General features: G+C 39.1%; 1 protein-coding gene across 4 annotated transcripts in view; it reads right to left on the reverse strand.

Annotated features, from left to right (window-relative positions):
* The window catches only part of ROS1 (ROS proto-oncogene 1, receptor tyrosine kinase), a 117,778-nt gene that overhangs the window by 37,649 nt on the left and 57,076 nt on the right, over positions 1 to 23,053 (reverse strand). For all 4 annotated transcript variants that reach the window (XM_067011713.1, XM_067011711.1, XM_067011710.1 and 1 more), the window contains 13 exons: positions 22,674 to 22,936; positions 20,426 to 20,489; positions 19,909 to 20,111; positions 18,148 to 18,353; positions 16,990 to 17,276; positions 13,024 to 13,200; positions 11,447 to 11,649; positions 9,566 to 9,710; positions 8,171 to 8,403; positions 7,908 to 8,084; positions 3,619 to 3,787; positions 2,769 to 2,886; positions 507 to 697 (listed from right to left, as the gene is read on the reverse strand). In XM_067011713.1, coding sequence (XP_066867814.1) covers positions 507 to 697; positions 2,769 to 2,886; positions 3,619 to 3,787; positions 7,908 to 8,084; positions 8,171 to 8,403; positions 9,566 to 9,710; positions 11,447 to 11,649; positions 13,024 to 13,200; positions 16,990 to 17,276; positions 18,148 to 18,353; positions 19,909 to 20,111; positions 20,426 to 20,489; positions 22,674 to 22,936 — 2,436 coding nt within the window. The remainder of the gene's footprint in view (positions 1 to 506; positions 698 to 2,768; positions 2,887 to 3,618; positions 3,788 to 7,907; positions 8,085 to 8,170; positions 8,404 to 9,565; positions 9,711 to 11,446; positions 11,650 to 13,023; positions 13,201 to 16,989; positions 17,277 to 18,147; positions 18,354 to 19,908; positions 20,112 to 20,425; positions 20,490 to 22,673; positions 22,937 to 23,053) is intronic.

The following is a 23,053-nucleotide window of genomic DNA, read 5'->3' on the forward strand; positions in this document are numbered from 1 at the left end:
AACTCATTAGACAGAAATCAAGATAATAAAATCAACAGAACTTGGTGGCCAAATAGAGGGAAAAATCCTACATGGTAGTGAGATTTCTAGCCTATGTGATTAGAAAGGTAATGCGTTATGAACAAAAATAGGCTACCCAGTGGAAGATATAGATATCGGGAAGTAGAGTTTCAGGCCTGTTGCATAGCAGATGAGAGTACCAGGAACAAAATAATAAGGCTGGATAAAAACCAGCCTGTGGACAACCTTGGAAATCTGTCTTGGAACATGGACTTGATGTGGTGGGCATTAACGATTAGCTGATTGTTACTGAGGAGAAAAAGGACATGCCGATCTTGATGTTTTAGGAAGATCACATCAGATGAAATGAATAGTTCAACAGTTTCAGTGATAGATTGGTGAAGTTATACAGTCACCCAATTTACTGCTAATGCTAAGAATTCACTTATCTTTACCTCTGAACCTTTGTGTAATAAGTTAGTATATAGACAGACATGATAACATACCTCCAACGAATATAATATCCTCACTGATTCCACTATATTCACCAAAACCCAGATTATTTACAGCTACTACTCTGAACTGAAATGTTCCTTTCAGCTTTTGGGAGTTCCATGTGCAAATGCTACTGCATGAGCCATTAAATGCCATCTTCCACATTAAATTCTGGTTCTGTGAATTGTTTGAAGTGCCCTTACTGCAAAAGAAAGAGCAAAGTTATAAATATAGGAAATATACAAGACAATATATGTGTTATTTCTAGGTGCTCATATATCATTTAATGACAGAACTCCAAAGCGTTTCCTGTTGCACACTTTGCCCTTGATTTCATTCCTCTCACATGGTTTGGCTACAGAACATAGCAGAGTCTTATAAAGTCATCCCAACAGTGCCTGGAGCCAACCAACTCAGCCCATATGGAAAATTACAAATAATCAATGGCCAAGAGAAAGCTGAAGATCCTCTTCTTACTACTAGGGTGTGCAAACTTTCTTCAGAATTCAAAACACATAAGACAATTATTTCATAATTTTTAACTGGGAATTTTTTATTTTTCTTAACTTTTGGTGTCTTATGCTATCTGTCATTTACTGATACCATATCTGGATAAAATACAGAACATAAAATTGAACAGGAAAAGAAAATAGTTCAGCTACCAAAGTTATCATTGTATCTGAGATTCCAAGGTTCATTGCTTCCATTTATATTGGCCTACACTACCTCAATGTCAATCCTCATTATTCTTCATAATGAAACATGGGAAGAGAACAAGAGCTGCGTTCGAAAGACATAACTGAAAATACTTTTAACAGAACCATAGACTGAAGGCAAGTTCAAGGCCTTCCCATTATGTCTTTTCTGACAACGAACTTTTCAAATCTGAAACATTTCAGACCACAGCCGTTTTAGGACTTAGTACCAACCCACAGTACTCTCCAGAACTGCTAGAGAATAAATATCTGTTGTTTTAAGCCACCCAGTTGGTCGTAATTTGTTCCAGCTTCCCTGGAAAACTCATAGAGTCGGCTCAGCTCCCAAGTGCATGCACCTTGCACTATGACCACCACTGCACCATCAGCAAGTACACACGAGTATCCTGACTGAAGAAGATATTCTGAGATACTGTGAGGTACTCTGAGACAGATAATACATTCTATTATACCATAGTCCCTCTCCTGAGAGTAGAGACTTGGGGGCAAGGAAATGCAGAGTATTTATGGAGCTATGCACTTAAGGTGTTACTGAGGGGAATACACTACAGGGGTCCTAGTAAGACCGTGGTGTGGCCTGGTTGGTGAACATAATTGCAGTCACAGACCACCAGAATGGTTCTGCAGGTCAGAATGTATTTCACTCTGCATGACAAAAAAAAAGTGATGAAATTTCAAGAAAGTTTCAATTAGAAATATGGCCAACATAATTCTCTAGCATGAGCAGGAAAATTTTTTAAGGCTATGGGAATGCCAGAGCAAGATGAAGCAAAAATAGATCTAAAGCTCAAGTTGCCAGGACTATAATTATGGAAGTGACTTTTGTCCTTGGAGCTTCTTAAAAGATGGCTTCAGAGTCCCGTGAGGGGAGTGTCTGTGGAATTTGGAATTCTCCCCTCAAGTTGGCACAAAATCAGCTCATCTGAGCCAGTTATGATTCACAGAGCTCCCCATACTGGCCAGATCTGAGGTTGCATATGTTCATCAGGTTTTCATCAAAGGCACATTTTCAGTCCCTGGGAACACACTACAAACTGTAATCTTGACAATGGAGAGAGAATCCTGGGTTGCCTATACACTGCAGGCCATTTCGTATCTTGACCTGATTTTACATTCTGAAAAATACCTAACTCATTGTCCGTTCTCACTAGACCTTATTCATCTTCCTAAAACAAATTAACCTCAGAAATGTACATGCATACCATCATCTAACACCAAATGTCAGTTCAGAATAGGTATTAAGTAAATATTAGTTACATGCTTAAAAGATTGAATTGTTTCCATTGACAAGCAGTTGCAGATTTCTCAGAAGAATGACTATCTGCCTTGTAATTGAGTGCCAAGGCTGACCACTAGGAATTGTGCAAAGAACCTAATGATGCATGCAAGGCCCTTAAACTAAAGATCCTTTGTGTTTATTTCTGAATACACATTCATAAATATTGTTACTTTTGATCTAATAACACCTCACAATTAACTGCTTAGAATCTAATAATACCTTACAATTAACTGCTTAGGTCTTTGTAGTTTACAAAGCACTTTTGCAAAGGGACATACCTGATCTCAAGGATATAGTACATAAGTCTGCTTCCATTATCATCAGCTTTTTCCCACTGTATTGAATTTTTACTCCCTTCTAATAATTTTGGAATGCCTGGTTTACTTGGGACTCCAGCTTTGGAAACAAAAGAAAATCTGATTTATATGTTAGAAGTATAAAATATTCTGCACAACATCTTTCTATAGACTGTATTTACTCAGAGGAAAGCCAGATATATTAAAGAAATATTCAGAAAATTATTCAAAAATTTTATTCAAGAAATATTCAAAAATCCTCATATGATTGCATTTTTTTAATGTGTAACTGAGGTTTTTATTAGTGACAGATTAGATGAATTAGTGATAGGAGTAACAATAGATCTTAGCCTTGACACGAAATAAGTGATGCAAATAAAAAGAATTATTGTAAGTTTTGGAGCACTTTCCCTTGATTCCTATAGGGATCAACTTGGAGTTATGGTATACCTTTTAGAACACTAGTTAATTTAATATACTTGTTAGATTTTTTTTATTTTTGGCATCTGGTTATAGTAGTCAGTAGTAAATATGTGAACACTCAGTGACACTGTTTTCATTTAGTTCTTACTGCAAAATATCATAGCTAGACAGGAAATCAGAATACTGAAATAATTTTGCCCAGTTCAGGATCCTGCAAGACCAGATGATTATTATCTCATTACTGCCAGTAAGGACTCCTACCTCTTTGCAATTTCTTCAGTCAGGCTCTAGAGAGAGTAATTTACTCTTTTAAGAAAAATCTCAACCTCTAGGATTAGTGAAGTAAGTGATGAGAAAAGAATTGAGAAACGTCTAAAGTTTTCTAAGTGTGGAAAATGTTAGTACTCACCTTTAGTCTTAAAGCTTTCTGGAAGTGAGGTGCTATTTTCTCCTGTCCTGTACACCACCACTACTCGGACATTATAGGAAGTATAAGGCTGTAGATCTGTGATGTTACAAACATAAGCAGGACCTTGGCTACACGAAGCTTTAACATGGTAAAACTCATTGTGCTTCCACTAGAAAAAGAAGTCTCAATTAACATTTTGTTTCTTTAAGAAAAACATTTTAAACATAGAAATTCAAAAGCTTGTGGCAATTGAAATTTAAAGTTTACTTTCTATTAAAAAATAAGAGCTCCTTTATGAGTGTTTGACCCCAAATATTATCCTTACCACCAACAGCAATTTTATTTTTTATGATAAGCTACAAGTGACTTGAATGGTGGTCCTTAAGATAAGTCCAAGGTGGGAAGTGCACCCCTGACTATATATCATCGGGGAGGATTCAGAGCTTGACTTCTTGTTATCCCTAATCAAAGGCATTTTTATTAAATCAAGATGACTGAGAACACAAATTTACACCTGAGGGGAAATGATGAATCCAAACAGTGATACTTTCAATTCCACGGATTTGCTAATTTCAAAGTCATAATATTTTTACATATTTTGATTCTTTGAAGAAGTCCACAGTGACTTATAGATTAAAACGTTTAGTTTTTCCTCCCCAAACCCTCTTCAGACATCTAACCAAAATTCCTTATATTTATACATAGGAAGCCTAGTTCCCTAAAAGAAGGACATTTTTGCCCACCGTCACTCAGTCACTAAGTAGCAAGGTTACAAGTTAAATATAGGAAATGTTACTTTCACTTCACTGGGTCTCTAATTATAGCTATCTTAAACTTTCTCTGAAACACTGCTTTTAAAAAATCTGTATGTTTGGACCCTTAATATCTTGTTTGAAAATGATGATTTATTTCAATGTACAAATACGAAAAGGCATTTTCCTATTTGTACAAAAGGAAAATGCCCTTGACAGAGGCATTCTGTCAAGGGTTCTTGTATTTTCCTCAGTAGAGTTTCCTAAGAAGGTCAGTTTCCATAAATAAACCTGACTTTACATCTCCTTTTTCATTTAGCGCTCACAAGGTCATTCCATTTCATTGGATGGGCACTTTATATTAGTTTTCTGTTCAGTTAGAAATGATTCTCTGTAGCACCTTCAGGAAGTAGACCACCTGGTTCCAGAAAGAAAGAGGAACAGAAGGAATGAAAAAAAAAAAAAAACAGAAATGCTGATGTCAGAGACATTGCCTGTTAAACTCATAAATGTCTCAATCCCACTGAGACATATAGCCTAATGAAACAGATGTGCTGGGTCCTTAATATTTATTCTGAACTTTCTGAGAGAGACAGAACGAGAGAAATGCTGAGCCCTGACTCAAAAATTTTAGCCCTTTTTGGTCCTGCCTCCTTAATGCTCTGTCATAGAAGCCTTCAGTGAATAGTCTAGATGGCCCAACATTCCACACCATCCAGAAATTATCAGAGCTCCTTGGGATGTCAGGGAGATGTTTGACCAGGGGCTTTGCTGGAAAACTGTGGAGTATTGACCTCACCACAGCAATGAATGTTCTGGGCAGACCATCAGCTTGGAGAGGTACCACGGGCTACCCCAGTAAATTACAAGGGAGTTCGGATTCTCCATTCATCAGAGGCCAACAGGTGCAGCGGGGGAAGGCTACCACAGAGGATTTCCAAATTCCTGGACAAGGGTGTGAGGGAAATGGTGCAGACTAGGTGCAAACTCGGTGTCTCAGTTTCAGAGACTGAAACTTCAGAAATGTTTGGTTCTGGTGATTCCCCTGGACAGCTGAGAAAAAGACAATTGTAATGAATTTCCATGAAAAAAATTTACCAAAGCAAAATTATTTGTTTCTCCTCAATCTTAAATTGAATCTGTTCTTCTGCAATACATTGTTGTAAGAAAGAATCTATGAAATTTAAGACCAAGATAAAAATTTAGCCTTGTGCTCTAATTCCCTCATTTTTCCATGTAAGGAAAAGATGAAGACTGGAAGTTTATCCTTTTCTCCTTTCCTTTCTGAAAAAAAAAAAATTTCATTAAAATATTTACTCACCCCTCAGAGTTTCAGTGTGGAGTTACAGGACCATTGCTAGCTGTCCTATCATTATGAGTTAGATTCAACTTGCTCAAAAGAAATAGAACTTTCTGACTAGATGCAACACAGCCTTCTCATGTGCTCATCAGTTAGTACTTGTAGGTGGTCACGCATGTAGAAATTACTATCTTACATGTTCAGCTTCATGATTTCTTAAGTGGTCTATCTGGAACCTGTGCTGAGCAAGTGTAGTGGAAGTTTTGAAAGAAAAAGCATCACATGAAAGTCATGAGGACTGAGCCAGGTGGCCCCTGTCTGCTGCCCCCTCCCAAACTTTGAGAAGCTGGGTGGGTGACGATGACTCATGTTCCTTCCGTGTATGAACCAAGGAGAACCTCTGTAAGGATGAGTCAGCCCTGAGGGTCCTCCCCTGCACGGTTGTGATATCTGACTCATCAGGGCACCTTACTGGGTCTCTGGCTTCTCATCAGTAAAACGAGAGGCTGGAGTCATCACCTCTAAGGTCCTTCCTCAGTTCACGTCTTTGATCTGGGAAATGAACTTTACATCCCTCCCCTTGACCTCAAAGTGAACCACATTAAGCTCACCTAAATAGATGTCCCCAAAGAGATGATCCTTCACTTTCTCCAATTTAAAACTGAATTTTTATGAAATGACCATTTTAAAAATAGGCAACAAATCATCATAAACATGCTCAATGGAAAAGATCTGATTGAACTATGGTTTTTGGTCTTACCAACTTAATAGTCAATGCTGTTTCATATTTTTCATAGTTTTTGTCTAGAAGTACAAGATTATAAAAAATATTTTACATAGAAAAATTTTAAACCTGTGGTGAGTAACTCCATCTTTAAAGAAAAGTGAGGTCATGACTATACTGATTTGTTTTTAAGTTCCCACTAAACAAAACACTCCTAACCAATCTTTACAAATGCAGACACACAAATATATAATAATGAAAAATGAAACATCACAGTTATAAAAACGTAATCATCTATTAAGTATATCAGTATAAAAATTAATGTAGACTTTCCCTAGCAGTGAATTAATTAGATTAATTGATGCTTAAATTCAGTGGGCATTTTTGTTGTTTTTTGTTGTTGTTATTTTGCGGTACGTGGGCCTCTCACGGTTGTGGCCTCTCCCGTTGTGGAGCACAGGCTCCGGACGCGCAGGCTCAGCAGCCATGGCTCACGGGCCCAGCCGTTCCGCGGCATGTGGGATCTTCCCGGACCGGGGCACGAACCCGCGTCCCCTGAATTGGCAGGCGGACTCTCAACCACTGCGCCACCAGGGACGCCTCAGTGGGCGTTTTTACATTGGTTAAAGCGTGAAGATTTTTGGATGAGGAGCCATTTAAACTAGTTTACAAGCCAAGACCCAGCTAGTTTAGAATAAACTAGTTTTATATTTTACTTCTCTCCTGTTGCTATTCAGCCCTGAAATGGCTGAAAGAACATTTCTAAACAAGGTTTTAGGTTTATGTTTGTTCATTTCTTTCCATTTTTTTTTTCATAGAAAACAGCAAATTGCTATGGACTTTAAACTGAAGAGCCATGCTGATAACATCTAAAGTAAGTAAAACATTATGAAACAAGTAAACCATAATTTATACCCTTTTATGTGAAGCCTTTTAAGAGCAAATTAATCTCACTGGGAATTTTTTCCATCAGAAATTAGTCTAGATAGTTTACCACTTCTATCTGGCAAACCTGAATCAATGAATCTTGTCAAATATATTGCTCATTTATACAACTGGATGCCCTAGAGATATCTTTTAAAAGGCCTTTTGATTTATTCTATAGCATAAATCAAAGATTTGCATTAAAAGTGTACAGTGAGGGCTTCCCTGGTGGCGCAGTGGTTAGGAATCTGCCTGCCAATGCAGGGGACACGGGTTTGAGCCCTGGTCTGGGAAGATCCCACATGCCACAGAGAAACTAAGCCCCTGTGCTACAGCTACTGAGCCTGCACTCTAGAGCCTGTGAGCCACAACTACTGAGCCCTCGCACCACAACTGCGGAAGCCACGTGCCCTAGAGCCCGTGCTCCGCAACTAGAGAAGCCACTGCAATGAGAAACCTGCGCACTGCAACGAAGAGTAGCCCCTGCTCGCCGCAACTAGAGAAAGCCCACACGCAGCAAAGAAGACCTAAAGCAGCCAAAAAATAAATAAATAAATAATTTTTTTTTTAAGTGTACAGTGAGATGTACCTTTTGGAGTTCAAACCAAAATCTGATAAGGTGAACATTAGATGGAGCCTTCCAATCTAATTGCAAACTAGTGTTCTCTGGAACCAAGGCATGAGGTTTCTCTGGTGTGTCAAATGTTTCCACAGTGACAGGATGACTCTCCGTGCACCACATTTCCTCGGCATGGCAGGCCAGAACCTTTTAGTAGGAAAGAACAATTGCTTAACTTTTCCAGAACCTTGCACTTGAGAATGGCAATAAAAGTACCAATATACTTGCCGTACTTTTAACACATAGAGTTTTCCACCAGACAGTCTAGTAACAAGGAGAGAGAGCCTCCCATTTGGATATTCACTTTGCCTTAGTGGAGTCTCAGGAATGGGAGCCAGATGAGAGATTGCCACCTGATAGCGGACTGCCTCTTTCGGTCCATTTGGCTTGTGAGATTCTCTCCAGGATATAACGAGGCTGGTGTCTGACTGCACGGTTGTGTTAATGAGCCAAACCGCCTCTGGTACTGAAATAAATAGCAGTGCACAATAAGGCGTGTTGCAACAGCACTGAAAGATGGAAAGAAGTAATGGGGTCTTGGTTGAGGAATAGGCATATCATGTGAGCAGAATGAATGACAGATGTTCCGAAGGAAAAGCCAGCCTCCTACATAATGGTAAGTTAACAGGCTGCCTGAAAGGCTCTCGCTTATTTTTGCCTAGTGACTAAATCATTCTCTGACTCCAGCTCAAGGATATGGCCAATGATGAATAATCCAATTCGGGTGAGTTTTGTGAATGGCATCAGAGATGTGTGAAAGAAATGGCCTCCCCTCGTAATAATCGCCACCTCTTACAACACCTTTTCAGATTCTAAATCCACTTTCTTTAAGGCAATGATGTTATATTACTTTACAACTCAGTAGCCTTGGTAAAATTCGCATAGAGAAAAGGCTTGGCTTTCCTAGGTTTCACCACATGTACAGAGACCTGTAAATACATGGGGAGAGAGTGACACTGTGAGGTGAGACCAAAGAATGTGTTTCCAGCCACATAGCATTGATTATGATGTTTTGCCATGTAGTTGCTTTTCATTTTGCTGGGATATTTTCCATCATCTTCTGGTGTTAAGAGTAAGGATCATGTCAACAGAATATTCTCCTAGAAATACATTTTTCTTATTAAGCTTAAAAAAACTCACATAATAAAGATAACTTAGCATCCAGATAAAAACCTAGTATAGGGCTTCCCTGGTGGCTCAGTGGTTAAGAATCCGCCTGCCAATGCAGGGGACACGGGTTCGAGCCCTGGCCCGGGAAGATCCCACATGCTGCAGAGCAACTAAGCCCATACACCACAACTACTGAGCCTGTGCTCTAAAGCCTGTGAGCCACAACTACTGAGACTGCATGCTACAACTACTGAAGCCCGCACACCCTGAGCACATTCTCTGCAGCAAGAGAAGCCACCGCAATGAGAAACCTGCGCACCGCAACGAAGAGTAGCCCCCGCTCGCAGCAACTAGAGAAAGCCCAGGCGCAGCAACGAAGACCCAATGCAGCCAAAAATAAATAAATAAAATAAATAAATTTATTTTTTTGATAAACCAAAAAACAAATATAGGCACACACGAGCACATATATCACAAAATTCCACTCTAGAAAATCCCACACCACACCCATAACTCACCTCCACTTTTAGTTTTTCCCCAAATCTCTTTTCCCAGAGGTAATTGTTCCGAAGGATCTGAATAATAATTCCTTACAGCTGTCCGTATCATATATGTTGAAAATGGTTGTAAACCTTCAATAAGGGCTATACTCTGCTGAAATTCCTGTAAGTAATTTTAAAAAATCAGTGTCTTATTTTTTGTACAGATGGGGAGAAATTATTTAATCAAAGAGAAAAAAATTAAAAGACTCAAACATTTTTAATTCATCTTTAAATCTTGGATCATGAGTGACAATCTTCATTGTCCTAGTCTGCCCAGACCTGAGTTGTTTAATGTCTCCAAGAATAAATGCCAGATGATTGGCAGCCTCAGTCAGTTGTGACGTAATCATTTCACTTAGGAAGCTGAATTCCCAGAGAGCACACTAACTCATTAGCGTTGCATTAGAAATTCAGCAGGAAGGTATTGTAAGGATGTGACACATCAGTGAATACAATAAAAGATTAAGCTACATTATCTAATCATTCTCAGAAATAAAGTTGAAGAAACTAAAAAGGCTTTCCTTACACTAATGGCTCTCAACTTTGGTTACACTTTGGAATCATCTGGGAAGTTTTAAGAATATACTGATACCTGGGTCCCACCCCTAAAGATTCTGATTGCATTGGTCTGAGGTGAAGCATGGGCTCAGAAATTTTAAAAGCTTCAATGTGCTGTCAAGGTTGAGAACCACTCACTGCCTTTGGCCCATATTAATCATTATGAAGACAATAAGAGATAAGCTCTAATAAGAGAAATGTCCAATGCCAGAAACCCAGTCTTGGTCAGCCAAATGATCCAATCTGTCTCTGAAACAACTCCTGTTAGAAATGTGTAAAGAAAGGTTAAAATAGACAAAATTTTAAAATAAATATATATTTTAAAAATAGACAAAATAAAGTAAGTTACAAGAATCAGAAAGAAAGTATATAGTGCTTAACCTCCAATAGATGATGGTCAATTTCACCTTTTGACTTGATTTAAAAATAAGCACAAAGAAAAATACTGGATATATACGATTCCATCACAAAGACAACTGGAACACCCATGCCAATGATGGAATGAATTGTCTCCATTCATTCATTCAAGAAATACCTAGTAATGCCTATACAATGCCAAGTAGTATGCTAGGTGCTAGGAATACAATGATGAATAAAAACGTAGTCCCGGGTTTCCCTGGTGGCGCAGTGGTTGAGAATCCACCTGCCAGGGCAGGGGACGCGGGTTCGTGCCCCAGTCCGGGAAGATCCCACATGCCGCGGAGCGGCTGGGACCGTGAGCCATGGCCGCTGAGCCTGCGCGTCCGGAGCCTGTGCTCCGCGACGGGAGAGGCCACAACAGCGAGAGGCCCACGTACCGCAAAAAAACAAAACAAAACAAAAAAACGTAGTCCCTGCATAACAACACATTTCACAACATATAGAAAATAAACAAAAATATAATGTACAATTTTTATATTAGCTATATGCTATGGAGGAGAGGTATACAGAAATGTTCTCTCTGTCCAGTTCATTTCTTACCCCTCAACCTGCTGGAATGGCCACAAAATCAAGTCTCTATCACTTTCTGGGGATAATTAGATAATTAGGGAGGGAAACAAACTCAGATCTTTTAGGACACTCAGGAAACAGTCACTATAAGGCAAACTACTGACTGATTAGGGTTAATATACTTCCTTGAAGCTTAACTTACTCGTAGACAAAAGACTAGATAGAACACAGTATGTTTTGATGAGTCCGCTGTAAAAGTTTGCATCACAATGTGTTTCAGAACATAATATAGAAAATACTATGGCTGAGGATTTTGTATCCAAAAAAGGCATCTTGTGAAAAGACAAAGACAACAGGCTCCAACCTTACCAGCATTCTATCTTTCAGTTCAGAGCTGTTCTTCCTGTCATTTACTTCTTTGTAATAAAGCAGGTATGTGGGAGTGGGACTGGTGATGCCATCCCACGTGAGGTTTGTCTGGGCAGGTGGTAATCTGATTGTGAGGCTGGTGTTAGTGGTGTTAAGTATAGTTGGCTCTGCAATATCTGAAGCTAGAGACAGAAATGCTCTATCTAAAATAATAATAAAAAAGATTAAATATATACACATGTACATACAAGAGAAACATAAGATTTATCTAACACCAAGGATAATATCATTTTTTATTTAACTGACAAGGTATGGTACATTGGAGTGTTGGAAATGTTATTCAGGACAGGAAGACACTTTTTTTCATACGTTTTGAACATGTTAAACGCGTAGGGAAGATAACTGGTAATTGCTTACACTTTCCAGCAGATGGCGCTAAACTACCCTTAATTATGTACCTAGACAGTGACTAGCAAAATAAGTTGACCCTTTTTTATTTTGAAGAAAGTAATGAGAGCGTTATGTCAAACATATTTTTCAATGAATTCCGATTATGAAAACTGATGTTATCTTTAGGACGTTTATTTCTAGGGATATGCGTGTGTGTTCACCCTCAAACAGATATTGCATGGATTTAAAAAATCTCTTAAACGAATTATTTCACCAAAATATGCACTCAGCTTATTTGTGAGTTCTCCCATGTTTTCCTATTGTATAACTTACATATTTTATAACTGAATGCATTTAAGCAAAGAGGGCTTGTTTTACTCATTTCTGCCCCTCTCTAAGAGGGAATTATATTGAATTTAGAATGACATTGTGACTTTAATGGCAGAGAGAGCTTGTGAAAAAACTCAGAGACCACTTTAGGTTTGAATGTCACCCATGAGGCTATGTAGTGCTGTTTTTGTTTTTGGTTGGTTGGTTTTTATATTTCAAAGATTTATTTTATTATGACTCTCAGCCAAAAATGTATAGTCAGTTCTGCCATAATGTGATACATGCATTCCTAAAAGTCATTGCATTATACAAAATCCAGAGGATGTGTGGGGAAAATAGAGTGAGGGGCACAGCACTAAAAAACTTCATGAATGACACATTAAACAAACAAGACAGAAACTTAATAAAAATGGTAGCACAAATGTACACATGTTAAATGGTTGACACATCTAATCCTATAATACATAGGCATTTTACCTTGAAAAAGACCTGAAATTTTATGCAAAGCTTTTTGACACCACTGGGAGGTCTAAAATATCATATCACTGGGAGAAAAAAGACAAAAGGAAGGGAAATTATGGGACTGAGAAGACAAAGAGGATAAACGGAGAGAATGACAGGACAAGGGTTTCCCGTGTCTAAAGTAGCCTGCCACAGCCCAAGCCATGTATACAGATAGAGCTAAATTGTGACCCAGGGCAAAGAGCAGTCACAACGTGCACCAAACCCTGACCGTTTGGAGCAATGCTGAGAGCACAACAGAGAGTTGGAGGGACAGCCCAGGAGGAGGAAACATTATGAAATTCTCCTGACCCTAAACTGGGAGAACAATCTGATTAAGAATGTGACTTTCTTACCTGGAAAAGGCTGCAGAACTGAACTGTAAACCAAGATATGCTTACTACTTAGGGCCTCCACCTGGGAGAGGATGGCCCCATTGCTTTTCTTTGCCTGATAAATCTGTGTGCTGTCCTTTGCTGTGGAGATCCAATATAGAAATTGTCCATCCACAGTCAAGCTAACAAGCATTTTTCCTGTTGATGAAAACCAGAAAAGAACATAAAGAACAAAAGACATATCTGACATTTTCTACTCTAAGCAATATGTGAAATCCTTTTTCTATAGCATAACTGAAAATTTTGCATCTTTCTATTATTTCAATATGAAAAAATAATACTTTTATGTCATTAGCCTAAGGATTTTACAGGTATTTTCTCATTTTAGCTCCATATCAAGCCAACAAAGCAAATACTATTATTATTAGCCTCATTTTGTATAAGTGGAAACTGAGGATTCGAGGGGTTTAAATAATCCCCTCAAGGCCACAAAGTTAGTCAAGGGCAGAGCCAGGATTTAAAACTTACCTGTGTGATTCCACCCCAAACAACACCAACTGAAGGGAGGTATTAGCTGAGCACAGGGCTCAGTGCCTTGCTCAGTATATTTATCAATTATTTAGAATGAATGCATAATAAACATATTTATCCAATATGCAGATAATACATGATTCTTACTGTCACTAGTACATTCAGTCTTTGACTTATTCAAAAATATCACAACAGAATCGTGAAATGGATTGAAATTTAATAGCAACAAATATAACATCTTAAATTCAAGGTTAAAATTAAATCTGTAAATAAGGAATGAAAGAAATTCTGGCTTAATAATAGTTAACATGAAAAAGACTATGAGTTCTTCAAATGGCAGGCAGCCCAAAGACCTGATGTCACTTTTAGCTGCAGTAAAAGAAGACCTGGGAAGTCAGAGGCCCTCTGTGCTGACCAGAACATACTGAAAGTACAGTGAGTCATTATGGGACAACATTTAAGAGAACTAAGCAGCTAGGGCGAAACCTCAGGAGGATGAATAGGGCAAAGAAAGATCTAGAAGCCATACCACCTAAGGGGTACTTACAGATACTTGAATTTTTTCCTCTAAAGGAAGTGCTTAGCATGGGCTATGGCAGCTGTTTCCACATAGTTGAGTTGCTATCATGTGGAAAGTGATTGATTTATTCTTTGTAAATTTAAAAGTCAGAACCCAGGCCAATGAATGAGAGGAATGGGGAAAAAAACTTCGACTAAACATAAGAAAAATATCTAGCGTTTAGAATTGTGCAAAAATTAAACAGACTTCCTTGTAAGGTAGTAAATTGTTTTATAAACAGGTGCTCAAAGAAGGCTGCTTTGGTAGAGGGGATTTCTTCCAATATTACGTCAGCTAAATGACCTCTAAAGTCATTCTAATTTTCTAATTTTGGGATTATGGATTTCAATTGTGGCTTCATGAAAGACTGACTAGTTCTATAGCTATAAACTAATGGCCCATTGGATAATTCTTGTGTATCAGATGTTAAAGAAAAATTATTCTGACATATTGCAGTAGGGGAGGGAGACGTGCACAACTCCATAGACAACACAGACAACTGGGGGTTATAGCCAACAAGCAGAGGGAGAGAGCAGTCAAGAAAATTACTAAGAGGAGACATCAATGGGAGGGGGTTCTTGCTAAACTGACCTCATAGGATTTTTGGCCAAGAACATCAAGGGTGGGGGTGAAGAACTTTATCAGATACCAAGATGAGGGATTCTCTCTAAACTGATTTGGCAAGACTCTTGCTAAAACTGGACTCAGCAAGTATGGACAGGGAAGACCAAGTTTGAGGCCTAGCTGAGAAAAGGGCGCACAGGAAATTCCCTGGCAGTCCAATAGTTAGGACTCTGGACTCCGTGCTTCCACTGCAGGAGGCATGGATTTAATCCCTGGTTGGGAAACTAGGATCCAGCAAGCTACTCGGCGTGCCCAGCCCCCCAAAAAAATAGCAATTAAAGTTTGATCAAGGGAAGAGTCTTTGTCACACATTCAACAGAATCAAGTTATTCTCCTAATAAGAGAAGTTCAGAACATTATCTCCACTCTTAAGCCTGTTGAAAGTACATTGGAATTGCTTCTAAAAGGCTCTGGGGGCTTCCCCGTTGGCTCAGCGGTTAAGAATCCACCTGCCAATGCAAGGGGCACGGGTTCGAGCCCTGGTCCAGGAAGGTCCCACATGCCGCAGAGCAACAAAGCCCGTGCGCCACAACTACTGAACCCACGTGCCACAACTACTGAAACCGGTGCTCCTAGAGCCTGTGCTCCACAACGAGAGAACAACAGTGAGAAGCCTGCACACCACAAGGAAGAGTGACCCTCCACACTCGCTGCAACTAGAGGAAGCCCGCACGCAGCAAGGAAGACCCAATGCAACCAAAAATAAGTAAATAAATAAATAAATAAATAAAGGCTCTGGCTGATATGTCAACAAAACCATACATGCAGTTACAACACACAGACACACACACATCTGCAATTTCAAAACTTTACTATATAAATCAACAATACCCAATATCACCTTTTTAAAAAATAAATTTATTTATTTATTTATTTTTGGCTGCATTGGGTCTTCGTTGCTGCACGTGGGCTTTCTCTAGCTACAGCGAGCGGGGGCCACTCCTTAATGCGGTGCTCAGACTTCTCACTGCGGTGGCTTCTCTTGTTGCAGAGCACGGGCTCTAGGCACGTGGGCTTCAATAGTTGTGGCATGTGGGCTTAGTAGTTGTGGCACACAAGCTTTGTTGCTCCGTGGCATGTGAGATCTTCCCAGACCAGGGATCAAACCCATGTCCCCTGAACTGGCAGATGGATTCTTAACCACTGAGCCACCAGGGAAGGCCCCCCAGTATCACTTTTTTTTTTTTTTTTTTTTTTTTTTTTGCGATACGCGGGCCTCTCACTGTTGTGGCCTCTCCCGTTGCGGAGCACAGCCTCCGGACGCGCAGGCCCAGCGGCCACGGCTCACGGGCCCAGCCGCTCCGCGGCATGTGGGATCCTCCCAGACCAGGGCACGAACCCGTGTCTCCTGCATCGGCAGGCGGACTCCCAACCACTGCGCCACCAGGGAAGCCCCCAGTATCACTTTTGATGATGGAAATATTTTACATCTGTGCTGCCCAGTACAGTAACCATTAGCCGCTTGTGAGTTTTGAGCATTTAAAATGTTACTAGTGTGGCTGAGGAATTAAATTTTGAATTTTATTTAATTTTAATTAATTTAAACTTAAATCACCATACGTGATTAGTGATTGGATAGTGAGGACTAGACCCTTAAGAATATATGGGGGTATTTAGAGTATTTTTTTTCTTTTGCAATTACCCCTAAATACAAGACTTCCAAGTGACTTTAGACTTTCAAATATTTCCTCCACAAGGTTGTGAATTTCAACAGATAGACCTGTCAAGTATTGACCAAGTCATGCTGAACATGGAGGCAATGAAATCATCAGCATGGGGGTGGAGTACTGGTGGGAAGGTCAGGGATGCTGTAGTTAGGCCCAGTTTCAGATACCAGCTCCTCTATTAACTGTGGCCCTTTGGACAAATTACCTTCCTCAGCCTCAATTTCCTCATCTGTAAAATGTGGATACTAGTATCTACTTCACTGAGGTGTTTTGAAGATCAAATGAGATAATACATTTAGTAGCCTGCTTAGAACACATAGTTGAGCTCAATAAGTTGTAGTTCTACTGTTAATTATAAAATAACAACAAAAAAAGCCCCCCAGAGATCCAGAAAATTATGTGAATGCCTATGTACAATTTGCCGGTTTGGAGCAAATACTATACACACACACACACACACACACACACACACACACACACACACACACACACACACACAGAGAGAGACATATTCCTTTGAGTATAGGTTGAATGTAACCCCTTTTTAATGGGACAGGAGGGGCTGCCATTAGTAGTGAAGATCTACGTACATAACACGTGTCTTACCAAGCAGAGCAGGCATGATGATAACTTGCCAACACTGACATCCTTCCAGATCCGTTGCCCAGATCTCTTGCCCTTTGACAAAGTATATCCGTGGTTTCTTTAGGTCAGAGGTATCAATAGTCATTGCTCCACTTAACTCGAATTCAGTCACATTGCAAGAACATTGGCTTCTTCCATTTGGATGGTTTATGGCTGGGGGTTGCAGAATTCGGTGCAAGGTCTGGTTGATAATACTGTAGTAGAACATCTGAGATCCAAAATCAGAAACTTCTGTCCAATACAGGCGACTATAGGAAAAAAGGACACTCCAACTTAATGAGTAAAACATATCATTGCAAATATCGTTTCTAATGAAGATCAGTCATTTCTAATGATTGTGGGGACAGATGCCACCTTTGGAAAGAACATGTCCCAGTGTTCAATAACCTTCTGATGGAAGAGATCACAAGAAGTCTAGTTTGTAGCATTTTCCAATGATTTCTCAATAAATGTGTTTGCAACGAAAGCCTTGGACTATAATGACCTTAGGCATCGTATTAAATGGCTCATTACTGGCTCTAAATATGAAATATATTTGCATACTTTTCATCAACACCATCTCCATTCCCTTCCTCTCAAGTTTGTTTCTGATTCTTAATACTAGTTACCAATCTAGTTTCAAGATAGACTATAACCATGCTTATGGCACAAACAAAATATAACTCTTCAGCCGGAGAAACTGCTATTCAGTTGCTGAATGGGGGCCTTAAAATTAATCTCATAAGGACATTAATTAAAGGTGGATGAGCCTAGAATAGCATTTACTGTGGAAAACATGCTTCCTGTCTATCTCCTGCTCATTTCCTGCTGCCATCTCAGTCCCCTTCTTGTCCTTACCAACTGGGGTTATTATTAAATTCACTGATATTAAAATATCCTTTGGTTTCCCGCTGGTAATTAACCTAACTTTAGGTTAGTGGAATTGTCAGTATGGATTAATTTTATATATTGGTGGTTGTAGGCTCATCATTTATATGTAGTATTACTGTAAGTTAACATCAAGAACATTAAGGATCTTATTGTCCCATCATTGACTCTAATACTAAACCAAAGATATTACATTAAATATGTCTATGTCTATTTCATCACAATAGAAACAGACACTAATGCTTCACATACCTTAAGAAAGGATATACAGAAAAAGAGATTATTGTTGAATTTCTGTTGCAAATTTTCAGCTTCCTGGGATATTTCACCTTGTTTTCAAGATCTACATCAAATATTTGCATTCCATTTTGTGATTCTTTCAGCACAAAGTAGAGGTGCCTTGAAATCCAGTCAATTGTAATAAATGTGATATCAAAACCCAGTGCATCTCGGAAAATCTTAACAACAGGTAGAAAACACAGCCAAGAAGATAATGCTCATTTTCTTCAACTCTGAGGACTTTTTTTGTAATCACTCAATTTCTTATTTACTGCACTTCTCTTTTGTAATCCAAAATCTCAGTAACTCTGGACTGTGTGCCACTGTAACACTGCTCCTCTTCTCGCGTTGTATATGTTCCCTGGTTAATTTCAACTGCCATGGCTTCAACTGTAATCCATAGACTGGAGCTATAAATTCACATCTTCGGGCAAGATCTCTCATTGAGTTACTGATTCAAATATCCAACTGCCTACTGAACATCTCCAAATGAATGATCTCAGATAACAAAATTCATCACCCCACCCCCAAAACCTCCTTTTCTCCTGCATTTTATATTTTTATGGATTTCCAACATTCACCTGAAGAGCAGTCTCGACAACTGTGGTTCACCCTTGATTTCTTCCTCCCATTACTACCCATAGCAGATTAGTCCCATTTTAAATATCTCCTGAGTTTGTCCTCTCCTCTCTTACCTCACTATCTCTCACTTCCTGCCTAACATTTCCTGTCTGGATTCCTGTGATAGTTCCTGATTGCCTCAGACTTAACCTTCTCTTCTTTGCTAACAGAGAGGTATTCCTAAAACACTACTTGATCATGTTAATGACCCACTAAATTTCTTGAATGGCTTGATGTTGGCTTCAACGTTGACACTCATCTCCTTGGAACAGTAAAGAAGGTCCCTTAAATTTAGGCTCTTGCCCACCTCTTCAGCTTTACCACCTGCCTTTGATGCTGCCCTGATGCCCACCTCCATTCCAAGCTCCTTCTAGTTACAGCTCCCCGAACAGGCTATGGCTCTCTGGTTTCCTGGACTTTGCTGCTCTCTCAGCTTTTCCCCACATTCACCTGGTTCATCTTATTTGTACCCAAGATGTCTTTCCACTCGACCACCGCCACCACCACTCCATCCTGGATGAAGCATCCTTTCTCTGTGATTCCACTGCCTCCTGCCCTCAGCATAGCACTTACAGTCTTCTGCCTGTCCTCTCCACTAGCGAACACTCAGTGAATACCTACCACATTCCAGGCATTGTGCTAAATGCCTCACATGGATTAGCTCATTAATCTTCACCCTAAGATGAGGGACTATGCAACCATAGTGTTTAAATAAGTTGCTGATGGTCACAGTTCTAGCATGTAGTAAAGTCAGAATTAAATTCTAGGCTGTTAGAGTTTAAAGCTCACCCTCTTAATCACCATGCCATACTGTCTTACTAATACTAATACTAATACTAGACTGGATTTGTTCAAGGACTGTGACATTTTGTTTTACCTCTATCTCAGGTAACACAGTGCCTTAAGCCCAATAACTGTTTGCTAAATTAAGCCTGAATCACATCTGCACAAAACATAACCTGAATTCATTTGTGACTAAATAATTATACAACATCTGTCCTTTTCAACCATTCTAATCTTAATGGCTCAACCACTGGCTCGTCATTTTCATCACAGGGTTGTGTGATATGCAAATACTCCACTTCCTTTCAGAAGAATTACATAGCGAAATACCTCAGAGCTGGACTGATTGTGCATGTTGAGGAGGAAGAGTGAGTCTCCCTGAGCGTAGTAAGCCACTGCGTCATCAGCTGTGTAGCCCATGGCACCAACGTCGCCTTCTGCCAAAACTGTCCATACAACTTGATTTCGATCCATATCTAACAAAACTATCTTGTTGTCAAAAAAAGTTATGAGGTATGGAAATTCATTGATCTCTAAAAACAAAAAACAAGTAGATAATATGTATGAGATAAAGAACTTTAGCAAAATCCCTTGATTCAACATCAGGCCATTTTGAAATCTGTGAGTCTCCTTTGGGCTCATTTACTACACCCGTCTCAATGGATTCTGCTTGGGTGCTCTAAGCCTAGGTTTCTTTAAGCGTGTTTGGTGATGATGAAAATTGATTATTTTATTTGACTTTAATTTCAGCTCAGAGGTAGCACTTGGGTATCCCTGAGAATACTAAGGCTCAAAAATGTTTTTAAATCACTAGTTGTTATTCGCACAGGTTTTAGATAATAAATACCTGATGTTTTGGACTTTACTATGTCAGAAAATGGTCCAGGTCCTTTGGATGTGAAGACTCGAACCTAAAGAAAGAAAAGGATACAAAAATATGCATTCAAAAGTGTCCTTAGTGACAACAGTTAAGTTCTGAGACTGATAAATTATTGAATGTTTCATTTCACAATTATGAGATATATTATAAATAGGTTCAGTTATTCACATCTAAGTATATAGCAAAAAATTACTAAGATGAAAAATATTGTCCCAAATAATTTTTGGTAGGATTTTTTTTGTCCAGAAAAGTACAAAGTAATTGCACAAACCTCTACTGCAAAATATCTGAATTTCTATAAAAGGGCTTTAGCTATTTCCAAAATTAAATTATATGGAACACTTAACAGAAACAAAACCATACAGATTACGGTAAACTTCCAATTTATCATGAAATCAACAAGAAGCTTCAACCAACTAAATTTACTGTACTTTTTTAAAAGAAGATTTATAAAAAGAAAATAGTAATTAACCCTTATATTTGAAAATGAGTTGTGCGTTTCAAACCACTTTTACGTGTATTATCTCTTTTGATCCTCACAACTACTAAGAGTAGAAACTGGACAAAGATCATAATTAGGGTAGGTAACCTATCCACAATGACCCATGTAGAAACTGGCATAAAACTAAGTCTTCTGCGGTCTGTATGCTTTTCTTCTCACTGTGCCACGCTGCGTTCTAACAGCAAAGCTTTTTTAAACAATTTTTATTACATGTCTCTTATTATATAATAATTATTTCCACTTCCAAAACTTGCCTGTGTTCTATAGCCTAAAAGAAAATTGCCATCCATAATGATGACCTTGAAAGATAAAACCTCAAGTGCCCTCTCAATCAACAAAACATTGGATTATTTTTATTATACTTCTAGAATTAAATCTATTTTACTATATTCTGTTTATTACTATCTGTGTATGGTGTGCGTGCATGTGTGTGTGTGTTTATCATGGTACATACATATATACCAATCAGTCTTCACTTTTGCACTGAACAGTGTTAAGTAAAACTCATGCCTATACATGCAGATCACTTTGCAAAGCTCTGTGGTGACTGAGATTTGAACCAATATAAACATAAAGGCAGGGCTTCCCTGGTGGCACAGTGGTTGAGAGTCCGCCTGCCGATGCAGGGGACACGGGTCGTGCCCCGGTCCGGGAAGATCCCACGTGCCCCGGAGCGATTGGGCCCGTGAGCCATGGCCGCGGAGCCTCTGCTCTGCAACGGGAGAGGCCATGACAGTGACAGGCCCGTGTACCGCAAAAAAAAAAAAAAAAAAAAGAAAAAAAAAAAGTAAACATATAGGCAAATACACTTAACCAGACTATTTATTTAACTGGAACACACATAATTCTTAACAAATAGGAATGTGTGTTATCTTTAACTTTTATGTACAACTTTTTTGATTAGTATATGTAGACCTAATATATTATCAAAATAATTACTGAATTAGAGTTTTACAAAAAGAAAATAGATCCTCTGGAAACCACAAATCTCTAAATCACTCCCCAAAACATTCTGTTCCCCAAAATGAAATGGAAAATAACTGTAAATATGCACAACCTTGTCACCAACCTGGTATATAATGACGATGTGAAAATCATCAGGCTATCTACCATAAGGGGAAAGCTATGTCATATTATATTTAAAATGCCAAAATAGCTGGCAGTCATTTTTCCTTTTGACTCCTACTCTCTCCGACTTTCTCCTCTCTCCGCAGCCAGGTGATAAATGTGAGATGTCAACTACCCAGACCCTCAGCTTTTATTTCCTTCAGTAGCTGCAATTGGGGGCGTCCAGATGACTCCCAGCAGTTGATGTAATATAGTGGAAAGGACTCTAGAAGCTAGACTGCAGCACACCACTTCCCAGCCATGCAGCTTTGGTACCTCACTGATACACCCAGGGACATGGCTTTTTCTTCACAGTGTGAGGATCAAATGAGATAATGAGTATAAAAGCACCTATTGTGGTACACGGCCTTTAGTGGTGGAGCCAAAAACTAATGTTTGTTCTGAATCTGGAAGCAACAAAATTGTCAAGATGTCCTTTACCCTAGCTGTCCCCTCTCCCTTCTGTACCTTTGCTGTTCACTTGACCTCTGTGATCACAGCGTACATGAAATTATTGACAGAGAGGCAGAATTCTTAACCTGGTCCTTTAATCCACCTTTTGTCTACACTATTCAGACCCCTGTATCCCTGTTTTCACTCTCATACCTGGAAGGCAACACTGTACCCAAGACTCATACCCTCAAGTTGAAAAGACATCACTGAGGAAGTGACATTGACAGCAATCCAGTCTTTGAATGTTTTGTTTGTGTCGCTTTGGTTGGATATTTGATAGAAAATTTCGAATCTTGTTAACACACCATTTTCGTGCTTAGGCTTATTCCACCTAAATTCCACCACAACTTCATTCTTATTGTGGTATTTTTCACTTGGTAATATAAATATTCTGGGATTCTCTGGTGCTGATGGAACTGAAAAGCAGAGACACAGGGCAGAAAACAATACAAAGTCAACTTCTACCACTGATGATGAGGATGTAGAGCAACTTAGTAATAAATATTTCTCATTCCTGACAGTTAAGGTATATC

The sequence above is a fragment of the Kogia breviceps genome, chromosome 13 (assembly GCF_026419965.1).
Source record: "Kogia breviceps isolate mKogBre1 chromosome 13, mKogBre1 haplotype 1, whole genome shotgun sequence".
NCBI classification, from domain to species: Eukaryota; Metazoa; Chordata; class Mammalia; order Artiodactyla; family Physeteridae; genus Kogia; species Kogia breviceps.